Source organism: Adiantum capillus-veneris, chromosome 4, assembly GCF_014529385.1.
Source record: "Adiantum capillus-veneris isolate H3 chromosome 4, ASM1452938v2, whole genome shotgun sequence".
In the NCBI taxonomy this organism is placed as follows: domain Eukaryota; kingdom Viridiplantae; phylum Streptophyta; class Polypodiopsida; order Polypodiales; family Pteridaceae; genus Adiantum; species Adiantum capillus-veneris.
This window is the reverse complement of record NC_140934.1, coordinates 61947623-61960651: the sequence shown is the minus strand read 5'-3', so window position 1 is coordinate 61960651 and position 13029 is coordinate 61947623. Positions and strand designations below refer to the sequence as shown.

The window sequence follows — 13029 nt, the reverse complement described above, 5'->3', positions numbered from 1 at the left end:
TTCTCAAGCTCTTTATAAGTCATGCTTGGATCATTAAATGGCTCACTTTCACTAAGACATGGGTCAATACCAAGCAAGTCAGTGGATTATGGAATTGGATAGTTATACCACTCGCTCAATATTGACCCATGTTTTACCGGTAGTCGTCAACGTTGTTATGTGTTACGTCTCAAGCTTTTCTTTATAAGTCATGCTTGGTTCATTAGATGGCTCACTACCGCTAAGACATGGGTCAATACCAAGCGAATCAGTGGCTTATGGAATTGGATAGTGATATCACTCACTCGGTATTGACCCATGTCTTCGCGACAGTCATCAACGTTGCTATGTGTTAACGTCTTAAGATTTTCTTTATAAGTCACGCTTGGTTCATTAGATGGCTCCAAGTCCTTAGAGGAGCACAAGCAACATCCCCGGGTAATTTTTCAAGCTTTGAGGGAGAACAAGCTTTTCATCAATCAAACAAAGAGCAAATTTTTCCTTCAAGAGATTCAATACTTAGGTCATATTATCTCTCAAGATGGTATCCGTATGGATCCATCCAAGTTGGAGGTAATAAAAGCATGGCCTAATCCAAGGAATATACATGACCTAAGAAGCTTTATTGGTATGTGTGCATAATATAGACGCTTTATAGCCAAAATCTCTCAAGTAGCAGGACCATTACATGACTTAACAAAGAAGAATGTTAAGTAATCATGGACTGCTAAAGAGAAAAATGTTTTTGTTAAGCTTAAAGAAAAGCTTACCTCTCAACTGGTGCTTACACTTATGGACCTCTCAAAACATTTGAGGTCCAATGTGATACTTGTGGAGATTGCCTTGGAGCAGTCTTCCTTCAAGAAGGGCATGCCATAGCATATGAGAGTCAAAAACTCAATTCCAATGAGCGTGTCTTGGGCATCTACCAAAAGGAGCTACTAGTTGTCCTACATTCCCTTGATACATGGAAGCACTACCTTTTGGGGACTCCGTTCATCCTACGAGCCTCCTACAAACGGATCACCAAAGTCTTAAGTACTTCATGGCACAAACCAAGCTCTCCAACAAACAAATGAGGTGGGAAAATTTTCTTTCGCAATTTTATTTTCATATTGCTCACATTGTTGGTAAGCACATTCAAGTGGCTGATGCACTTTCACGACGGCCAAGAGTCAATGTAGTGTCTATAGCAACTCACACAATGATATATCTTGTATGATAGATGAGTATGCTACTGACCCTGACTTTAGAGACATAATGTTATCCCTTGCTTTGGGGAAGAAAGAAGAGCCATTCACCTTGCACAATGGTTATCTTCTCCATGGCAACAAGCTATGTGTTACTCACTCCCTTTGTGAGAAAATCATGTATGAATCCCATGCTCCTCCCTATGCGGGGCATAGAGGCATTCAACCTACTCTTTGAGAAGTAGAGACATACTTCTATTGTCCTACCATGAAAGTGGACATTCAAGAGTATGTTTCAAAATGTGTGGTATACCAATAGACTATGATGGTCTAGGGAAGCAACCTAGATTACTCCAGCCATTGCCAATCCCTGATTCACCATGGGAGAGTATATCCATGGATTTTATCTTTGGATTACCTAAGTCTATCCACGGGAATACGGGAATATGGACAATAGTCGACAGGTTTAGCAAGCAAGCACACTTTATTCCTATCAAAAAGACTATTAAGACACACCAAATGGCAACTCTCTTCATATTTCATATTTTCAAACACCATGGGTTGCCAACATTCATCGTGTCAGATAGAGATCCTAGAATGACCATTAATTTTTGGAAAGGTCTCTTTGAAAATCTAGGTACAAGATTGAATTTCTCTTTGGCCTATCACTCACAAATGGATGGCCAAAGTGAGATAGTCAATCTTACGATTCTTGATCTACTAAATACATATGTTACAAAGTAGATCAACGCTCACAATGGGGGAAGTATTTACCCCTTGTAGAGTATTCATACATTAATATTGTCCATACTAATATGGGCAAGGCACCTTTTGAGATCATAGAGGGAAGACCTAACCCTTGCTACTTAAAGTATATGGGAAGATCTTTGTTACTGATGAGTATAGTTGTGACCTACAAGAATATTTTCAAAAGATTAAGGAGGATATATCCATCTCTCAACAAAGGCAAAAATATGTTTCTGATAAGCACAAAAGGGCCTTGACATTCCAAAGAAAATGATTGGGTCTTACCTAAGTTTCCCAAGGCTCGATTGAGGCAAACAACGGACGAAAATCCTATGGGCCATCAAAAGTATTATGCTAAACTAGCAAAAAGATACTATGGTCCTTTTCAAATCTTGAAGCCAATCAATGAGATGGCTTATCAACTCAAGTTGCCCAACCATTGGCTCATACACAATTCTTTTCATGTGAGCCTACTTAAGCCCTACAAAGGAGAGCAACCAAGTGAACCAATTATTGAAGACCCTCCAGAAATCAAAGACCAAGAAGAGGTGTTACAACCCAAAGCTATCCTTCGGTATGAAGACAAGGTACTACGACATGGTAAGATTATCCGATGGTATCTTATTAAGTTCAAAAATTATCCTTTTGAAGATGCTAGATGGATGCAAGGAATACAACTTAAGGATAGTATGAACCTTGTCAATGCTTACATTGCTACATTGGAGTAAGCAAATGTACATGTTTCTTTTAAATAATCAATGTTTTTGTCTTATAAGACTAATTCTCTTTTTATTGTGCACAAATTTAAATAGTATGCATGCTTAGAATCATGTTTATGACGACGTCTCTCAAACACCAAGTAGAATTTGTCACTCTACTTTGGGAGGATGAAACGGACTAAAGAGCATACATGCTTGCGGTAGCTAAATCTCCTAAGCACCAAATGAACTAGTCATACATTTTGAAATGATGTCTTAGGGTAAAAAGGGATCCTCTACCTGCTAAGAAACGTAGACTAATGACTAAGACTTTATCTCTTCTACCTCATAGTCGATGACGACTATGATTTCAAGAGAGAGGTAATGTCATAAAATCTAATATCTAAACAACCCAAATGATTTTTTCATATTAAACTAATCAGTTAATGTGGAATAATAAATGGGAACAAGGGTTAGGATATAGACATGTGCTTATGGATCTATCTCAACACGGGGCCAAGGTAGAAGGATCCAAATGAGAGATGGTTTGTCAAAGATCAATGCTACCCAATGGAGCTTAAAGCCCTTCGGGTTATCTTCATTAAAGACCTCCAAAGGTTAGTGTTAAAAGTTCTTAGACCTAGGACCTTAAGCAAGCTGGGGATGACCTTGAGGTGGGAACGTGCTTGTCGTGCTTGCTGACTAAGGTGCTTAAGGTGTTTGTGGGAACCTTGCCCAAGCTTGAGGTGCTTGTCATGCTTAAAAGACTAAAGGGCTTGAAGTTTTCAATTCAAACATGATCTCTCAAGAGGCATAAAAGATTTTCATTCTTAAATGACTAAGGTGCTTGAAGTGTTCAATTCAAACATGATCTCTTAAGAAGCATAAAAGACACATGTCAAGATCCTCCCCATTTTTTCCTCATGATGTGCTTGAATCCTATTGGATAGGCTTTAAAGGGGTCCAATGAGAATTTAGATACATTTAAATAAATGAAGCTCTTTCTCTCAAAGAGGAAAAAAGAGGACACTAATACAAAAGAGAGAGAGGGAGAGAGAGGGTTGACTAAGCATGAGAGGGAGGGCTGATTTAGGCATCCTTATACTCTCCCCCCCCCCCCCACCCCCCCCCCCCACACACACACACTCTCTCTCTCTCTCTCTCTCTCTCTCTCTCATTGTGTGAAGTGCAAAGTGCAAGAGCTCCATCTCCTTCTCCAATCTTGTTGAGAAGTTGAGAGCCTACACCAACACTCTTGACTATGGAATGCAAACCCAACCAAGAGCCATGCTTCAATGCTTAAGCTTTCCATCTTCTTCATCTTCATTACTATGCTATTATGCTATGCTAAGCAAGAAGAGTGATGATAAGTGAGGAACTATTTCTTTCTCCTATTGAATGCTTCTTCTTCCTCTTCCCTACCCTAGTAGCCCCGCTAGCTCTCTCCACCTTTGAAAGTGTTTGAGGCCTTGGGAGTGAGGCTGGGGATGGTTAATGCTTTTACAAAGTTTATGTTATGCTCTTGAGGCATGAAATTTCCATCTTGATTGCATCACCTAGGTCACAAGGAACACAAAGATTGTATTTCACCAAGTCTCTCTTGATGGGAGAATCTATAATACAAAAGCCTAATGGAGGGGGGACCTGCTCCACATAAATCTTGTCCTCAAGTGCTTTCAAGTTCTCTAAACTCTCTCTCTTGCAAAAGTATTGTTCATGCCAAGTTAATTAAGTATTATAATTATGTTGCCACCGCTAATTAAGTTCACTCTCTATGTTCTCCAAGTAGTCTCATAAAAATACTCACTCTAATTCTCTTAATTCCGCTATCCTCAAAGTTCATAGGCCATTTCCATTACAGTTTTCACTTCCGGCCATGGGGCTCTGGGACTTGCAATACAATCTTTGAAATATGTTGTGGCATGTGAAGCCATGTGTGGTTGGGCAATATAGTGTAGCATACAATTGAGAAAAATATATTGTCTTACTTGGGATAGAGGAAGAGAAATAAACACTAATGTACATACTAAAATATAAGAAGTCCACAAAAGTAATTTTCTATTTGAGAGAAGTATAGATTGGTCCACTTGCAATTAAAATAAATGGGCTCAAGGCTAACATGCCTGCACCTTAGTCATTTACATCATCATATGGCATATTGTTGTATATGCTCTCATGTACCTCAATGGATAATCTAAATTAATTATGGAGTTCAAGGATAAGCTCCATGGGGAAGCATATGGCTCTTACAAGATGGGAGTAGATCATCAGAGGTGTCTGATCCAATAGGGTATATGTATCAACTTTCCCTTCAATTGGGCCATAGCACGAGCCTTCAACTACTATTCCACCTCTAACAGTTCTTTTATGCCACTTATCCTTTTGTGTTCTCATTGTATGATATATTGTTTTTGTGCACTTCTAGGACTTCCCCATGAAAAACATTTCACACCGTATTTCAAGGTTTTCTTCATGCGATCTTGACTCATTGGCATGGCAATCACAGCACCGTTGCCCTGTTTTTCCTCTTCATTGTTGTCGATATATGGTTCTACCGTCTTTAGGAACGGTACAGTGGAGACATACTTCCATTCCGCTAGGTCGTGGTTACCTATCTCTCTACACTACGCTCCAATAGATGTTAACATACTATTTTTGACTAACAAGACTTGAAAAGGCATCAATACAAAACAAAATTTACAAGTTTATATGGCAAGGCCAACCAAGGAAGACTAATTCTCTATGCTAGCTTTAATTTGCAGCTTCATTTACAAATGTCTTTAGAATCATCATTTTGTACTTGGTCTTTGTGTACGTGCATGTCTGTGTGAAAAATAGAATGTCTACTGGTTTATATTTTGGTATGTAAAAAATTGGCAAAGTGAATTACAAGATTTGAGCTTTGTTAACCCAATGTCTCTTTTGGTTGCCTGTCGGTTTTGACTTAACCTGAACTTTATTGCTTATTTTGGTTTATGATTTAGCATGGTTCTCCTTGTGAGATGTTTTGTGGATTCTATAATCCCAACACATTTTTGGTGCCCTATACAAATAATCAATTAATCAATGTGGTTAATTCACACGTGTAAAACTTATGTACTCCCATAACTTTGCCTTAAATGCAAACTAAACAATTCAATGCGTGTATGTGTGTGTGTGTGTGTGTGTGTGTGTGTGTGTGTGTGTGTGTGTGTGTGTGTGTGTGTGTGTGTGTGTGTGTGTGTGTGTGTGTGTGTGAGAGAGAGAGAGAGAGAGAGAGAGAGGAAGAAGAAGAAGAGTATTTTAACGTCGTAGGAAACTATCCCACGAGACCTTAATTTGTCGAGGAGAGTCAATGATTTGGGTGATATGTGATAAAAGGGCCATGAGTATGTTGTTCTATGGCATAAATTGGTAGGTTTCTTTTGTTGCTCTTAGGTTTTAAGTTGCCACAGTGAGAGGTAGCCAATGACAATAAGCTCCATAATTGGGAATGTAAGTGTAAAAATGCTTTGTGCTATGGAAGGTAGATAAGTATGAGGTTTGAGGGGGAACCAAGTAGAGAGTACTATTTGCTCTATTGAAGGACAAATTTGCAAATGATGCTCTCTCTCTCTCTCTCTCTCTCTCTCTCTCTCTCTCTCTCTCTCTCTCTCTCTCATGAGTTTATTGTTTGTCCTTATCCAGAGGTCTACCCTTTACTGCACTCTTAATATAAGTTGAAGATGGATAGATAATGTACTTCTCACTCATTGGCTTATGTGCTATGGAGGTTGGGTCATTTACTCCTTTCTAGAAAATGCTATTGGGAGATTCTTTTGTTTTACTTCTGTAGAGAATGGCAAGAATCTTGTCCTTGGTTATGGTTCTTACCAGTTTTGAGTATTTCATATACAAGCCCAACATTTATAAGTGACCTTGTGACTCCTTTATCATAATTGTTGCTCGTGAGTTGCAAAGCCCAATGAAGAGGCCTTTTGCTTGTGATCTTTGGTTTGCCATGCATGTAGTTTGGAACGCATGGATTTACCGATATATTGGTTCGATACTCAATCGTCATCACAATGAAAGGCCTTTTGCTTGTGATCTTTGGTTTGCCACGCATGTAGTTTGGAATGCATGGATTTACCAATATATTGGTTCGATACTCAATCGTCATCGCAACTTAGATGGATGCAATGCACATTTTTAGTGTAAGACTTTCCATATCAAACTTGTGTAGTGCAATCTTGTGGATGGTAATATGTGAGCTACATTCTTGTGGCTATCATTACGTGGATATTAACTTATGGATAGCAAAATTCGTGGATAGAAAATTAACTAATGCAAGGCAAATTTTCTACAATTTTGAAATTGTAATTCTAGCAACTTGACATAAGCAAAAGGCAAAGAAACCTAAAGAGAAAATAGATGTGTGGAAACAGCATTGCATGTGCATGCTTATTTAGGAGCACTATGAACATCACATCCTTACAAACGCAGCCTTGCAACTAGGAGCATTCAATTTTTTGTTTAACAATTTACATGTCATATTTTATTGCCATTTTGGTTCTATCTTCAATTTTTGCTTATTTTGGTGGTTTCATGTACTGAACTAGGTGTACCCACATTTGTTTAATAAGGGCAGTGCCACTTGTGCCCACATATCCCGGTTTCTGGTGTAAATTTCCCATTTGAAAATGAAAAATCTCAGCAGCAATTTCATTAGCCCTCAATTTCCAAGGTTGAAAATTGGACATTTTAGTTGTAAATATCGACAAATACCTTGAATTTTGGCCTAAATCCCAGTTGTATCATTGGCTTGACCTTGAAAATCAAGGCCAGGATATCGGTTTTATTGTCCATCCAATCAGTGTCGTTAGGCTGATGCATCCTTTACTTTGCAATCCAAATTTCTATCAAACATTGCACATGGAAATTCCTTAGCCTGTTTCCCTACTAGGGAAACAGAGGCTGTAATGGGACGAAACAGCTCGGAACTGGGGGCAGGCAGCAGCACACCTGGTTCACACAGTCGCCAGCGTGGCCGCGCTGCACGACATTGAGCTCGCGTGCACAGCACGGTAAGCACTCGATAGTGGCCTGTAACAACATGCAGTTTTTCCAGCTTTACTGCCACAAGATCATCTACACGTAAAACGCCCAGTCATTGGAGCGGCAGATAGTCCCTTGCCCATGGACCTACTGCCAACATCCACACGAATCTACGCATGCTTGCCCAATGACATTGATAGACTGCAGCAATGGGGAAACACTTTTCTTCTATGCATAGGATGCGAGAGAGAAAGAGGGGAGAAATAAGGAGAATTAAAATTTTTTGAGAAACAGCTAGTGCAAAGGTGTTGTGCAAGTTACTTCTCTCTCCATTTCCTTTTTCTCCACATGGCACAAGCTGCCCTCTCTTCTCATCTCAAAACAATCCAAAATTCTGCATTTTGCATTGCTAAGCACTGTCAACGAACCTGACTACGACTCATCTTGAATTCTTTTGCCCATGTCAGTGTCTTGGGTAATGCCACATGCCTTCAAGATGTAAGCATAGCCTTCAAGACCGAAGAATAGGTGATTTCATCTGGAGAGACACCCTCACTTTGCATCCGCTGAAAAAAGTCCAGAGCTTCCTGGCCCTTGCCCTGTTCGGCATATCCTGCAATCAGTGCGTTCCAAGAGTCGACATTCCGGACAGGAAGCTCTTCAAGCGCTTTTTGTGCTTTCTGCAGTACACCACATTTAGCATACATGTCGACCAGGGCAGTGCCAAGAACAACGTTTTTTTTCAACAGCCCTTGACAAACAATATCATCGTGAATTTTCTTGCCTATGTCAGCGTTTTGCATAGTGCCACACGCCTTCAAGATGCAAGCGTAGGTCACTGCATCTGGAGAGATCCCCTCGCTTCGCATCTGCTGAAAACAGCCCAGAGCTTCCTGGCACTGCCCCTCTTGGGCATACCCCGCAATCAATGCACACCAAGAGACAACATCCCGGACAGGAAGCTCATCAAGAACCTTTTGTGCTTTTTGAAGCACACCACATTTGGCATACATATCGACCAAGGCAGTGCCAAGCACGACGTTCGTTTTCAACAGCCCCTGACTAACAATATCATCATGAATTCTTTCACCCATGTCAACGTCTTGTGTAGTGCCACATGCCTTCAAGATGCAAGCGTAGGTGACTCCATCTGGAGAGATGCCCTCGCTTCTCATCCGCTCAAAACAGCCCAGAGCTTCCTTGCCCTGCCCCTGTTCGGCATATCCCGCAATCAATGCACTCCATGAGATGACATTCCGGACAGGAAGCTCGTCAAGAACTTTTTGTGCTTTCTGAACTACACCACATTTGGCATACATATCGACCAGGGCAGTGCCAAGCATGACGTTTTTTGCCAACAGCCCCTGACTACTAATATCATCATGAATTCTTTTGCCCATATCAATATCTTGCGTAGTGCCACATGCTTTCAAGATGCAAGCATAGGTAATTGAATCTGGAGAGACACCCTCACTTCGCATCCGCTGAAAACAGTCTAGAGCTTTCTGGCCCTGCCCCTGTTCGGCATATCCCACAATCAGTGCATTCCAAGACACAACGTTCCGGACAGGAAGCTCCTCAAGCACGTTTTGTGCTTTATGAAGTGCCCCAGATTTGGCATACATGTTGACCAAGGCAGTGCCAAGCATGACGTTTTTCTTCAACAGGCCTTGACTGATGATATCATCATGAATTCTTCTACCCATATCAGCACCACATAACTTCAAAATGCAAGCATAGGTGATTGCATCTGGAGAGACCCCCTCGTTTCGCATCCACCAAAAACATCGCAGACCTTCCTGGCCTTGCCCCTGTTGGGCATACCCCGCAATCAGTGCATTCCAAGAAACAACATCCCGGACTGGAAGCTCCTCAAGCACTTTTTGTGCTTTGCGAAGTACACCACATTTGGCATACATGTTGACCAAGGCAGTGCCAAGCATGACATTTTTTTTTAACAGCCCCTGACTAACAATATCACTATGAACTTTTTTGCCCATATCAGCATCTTGCATAGTGCCACATGCTTTCAAGATGCAAGCATAGGTGATTGCATTTGGAGAGATGCCCTCATTTTGCATCCGCTGAAAACAGCCCAGAGCTTCCTCACCCTGCCCATGTTGGGTATAGCCTGCAATCAATGCACTCCAACAGACAACATCTCGGACAGGAAGCTCCTCGAGCACTTCTTGTGCTTTCTGGAGCACACCACATTTGGCATACATGTCAACCAAGGCAGTGCCAAGCACAACATTTTTTTTCAACAGCCCTTGACTAACAATATCATCATGAATTCTTTCGCCCATATCAGTGTCTTGCGTAGCGCCACATGCCTTCAAAATGCAAGCATAGGTGATTGCATCTGGAGAGATGCCCTCACGTCGCATTCGCTGAAAACAGCCCAGAGCTCCCTGGCCCTGACCCTGTTGAGCATATCCTGCAATCAGTGCATTCCAAGAGATGACAACCCGGACAGGAAGCTCATCAAGCACTTTTTGTGCTTTCTGAAGTGCACCACATTTTGCATACATGTCGACCAAGGCAGTGCCAAGAATGGCGTTTTTTTTCAACAGCCCCTCATTAACAATATCATCGTGAATTTTTTGGCCCATACCAGAGTCTTGCATAGCGCCACATGCCTTCAAGATGCAAGCATAGGTGATTGCATCTGGAGTGATGCCCTCGCTTCGCATCCGCTGAAAACAGCTCAGAGCTTCCTGGCCCCGCCCCTCTTGGGCATATCCTGCAATCAATGAGTTCCAAGAGACAACGTTCCGGACAAGAAGCTCGTCAATGACTTGTTGTGCTCCGGCAAGTGCACCGCACTTGACATACATATTGACTAACGTGTTGCCTAAGTATGTGTCGTTTTCAAGTAGCCCACCATCGCGAATATGAGCATGTATCCTAGTGCCTTGGTACAGGTCCTTCTTCCTGGCACAGTCTTTAAGTGAGGTCACAAAAGAAACACTTATTCTCTTCCTCTCCATTTTTGCTACTGTTGCGGATATTGCTTCTTTCTTGGCGCTGCTCAGTCACACGAAACCAGTGGTGCTTAGACACAGAACGAATCGAGGTTCTTACATTCACCAAGACAGTCACACGACGTCCCATCGCCCCTCTCTTCCAATTTTTCTGGCCTGCCTGCGCAAGCCTCGTCTCTAATTGCTACCCTCGATTTTTTAGAGGGGATCTACTGTTGAAAATCGGCGTCGCGTGTCGGCGAAGATCACAACGGTTGATCCCAAATGTGAACTTGATGTAAACCAGGACAAATGTGAACTAGTTGTGAACTTGCATGTAAACTAGATGTGAAATCTGCAAAGTATGTGTACTATAGTATTATGGCGCTCGATATATGCAATATAATGCTATCGTTCTACTTCTATATCAAAATGAGTGTGATAGCATAGTGGTAATGCATTGGTCTTGCGATGGAGAGGTTGAGGTCAAATACCACCCAATTTATTTTTTCCTCCAAATGAATCGACGGCCCACGATCAACATTGATCTGGGATCGTAGATCTTATCTAAAAATTGAAGGTGTCAAATAGAGACGTGGTTGGGCAAGCCCTTACATTTTTTATTTATTTTTATTTATTTGTTTATTTTTTTATTGTTTTCTTAATAGAGAGATACCTACAACTTGAAATTACAACTCACCGTGAGACCATCCCATTATATAAAACTGGGGAACAACCCCTAAGGGCTATAGGTTTGAACCCAAGACATTGAACACAAAAGACTCATCGTCAACAATAGTCAAGGCCTTACATTTTGAACCAAAACCGGTTCATTTAGTGTGAACTTCTGATTGGGCTCCAAGTTTAGAAAATATCTTGAAGGTAATTGTTATCAGATATTGTTATATATAACTATTAGGCTTTCTATTTTGGAATCTTTATTTAATCTACATGTGGGAAACCTCACACTGAAACTAACCCATAATAAATAAAAGATATAGAAAACAAAGCACCATGAGGCTCCTAGAACTAGAAACAATCAAAGTAAATCATATAAGCTTCAAGAGAGATGTCTCCCACATCATGAGCAAAGTGTAGCGCTTGTCCAAGAGAAAGTTTGAAGTAAGGAAAAGGATCAATTTTCATGGCTTTAAAAATCTGGTAGTTACGTTGGTGCCATATTATGGCCCACATAGCCCAAAATCTGACCCAACTAAAATAGACCTTAAATGGAGATTGTGGTGGTTGGAGGTGTAATGGAATAGATATTTTACTACTTATTGCAGCTGACATGTGGAAAAAGAATTAGCAGATAATGGATTATGTGAAAGGATCGATATGGCATTTATGTATATTTTATTATTCAAGTGCTCTTTATGAGCTTTGGCCATTTATGACCAGTCGGTCAGTTTGTACTCATTTTTTAGCATTCAAGGAATCTATAAGTAAATACGTGCAAGAGGAAAATGCTCACTCTTGCACGGGGGGAGATTGCACTCAGTGTCTGCATTGTTCTTCTCTCCTCTCCTCTCTTCTCTCTCATCGTGCCTGCATAGCACTCCGCTCTAGGAGGTGCACATGCACGTGCTCTCTCAATCTATCTCACTCTTTGTCTCTCTCTGTTCGTGTTGAGCATGATTATGGATTTGTGCAAGTTGTCAGGTTTGTAGATTTATTCGTTTATGGAAGTTCCCTTCGTTTTAACATAAACTTTTCAAAAAAAACCATATGTATACGTCTCCTACATGCTATCCATGTAGGATCTCACATGAGATTTAAGGCAAATGAAAGAAATGAAATGAACTTTGTGCAAAACCATAACCAAATTAAAACCATAACCGGCCATAACCATATTGATCAAAACCATAATGATAACCATAACCATAAACAAAACAATAACCATAACCATAACCATAAACAAAACAATAACTAAAACCATGTCTATACAAGAACAATAACCATAACCATGTCTATACAAGGACAATAACCATAACCATAAATAAAACAATAACCATAACCATGTCTGAACAATAACCATAACCATGTCTATACAAAAAAGAGACACAGAAGCGTGTCTATGTCTCACAAAACATACATATGAAATCCACTGATGACTACGCGTCACAACCTGCACATAGGACAAGTCACAAAATTAGTATTTTCACATATACTTATTTAATTATATCAACTCACACATATTAATGTCTCACCTCAATCGATCAGCGAGACTCTAAGGCCTCCCAGTCTACAGGCTCTCTTGAAGTGTCAAGATCATTCAATACTTCATAAATACCTCTACAATATCCATCTGTCTCCTCCTGGCGTGTCGGGGCTCGATGCATTCCAAGATTCTGTGTTTATACAAGAATCAAACTAATTAAGAATACATAATTCATCACGTTTAAAAAAACACCATAGCTAGGATTGGATTGGAAACTC

General features: G+C 40.6%; 1 protein-coding gene across 1 annotated transcript; it reads right to left on the bottom strand.

Moving 5' to 3' along the window:
- Positions 1-7354: 7354 nt before the first annotated feature.
- On the bottom strand, positions 7355-10860 carry LOC147459287 (pentatricopeptide repeat-containing protein At3g09040, mitochondrial-like). Its single transcript, XM_086510584.1, has one exon. It carries the CDS (start codon positions 10615-10617, stop codon positions 8119-8121), a length of 2499 nt encoding a protein of 832 aa, XP_086366710.1. The 5' UTR covers positions 10618-10860; the 3' UTR covers positions 7355-8118.
- Between the last annotated feature and the right edge of the window lie 2169 nt (positions 10861-13029).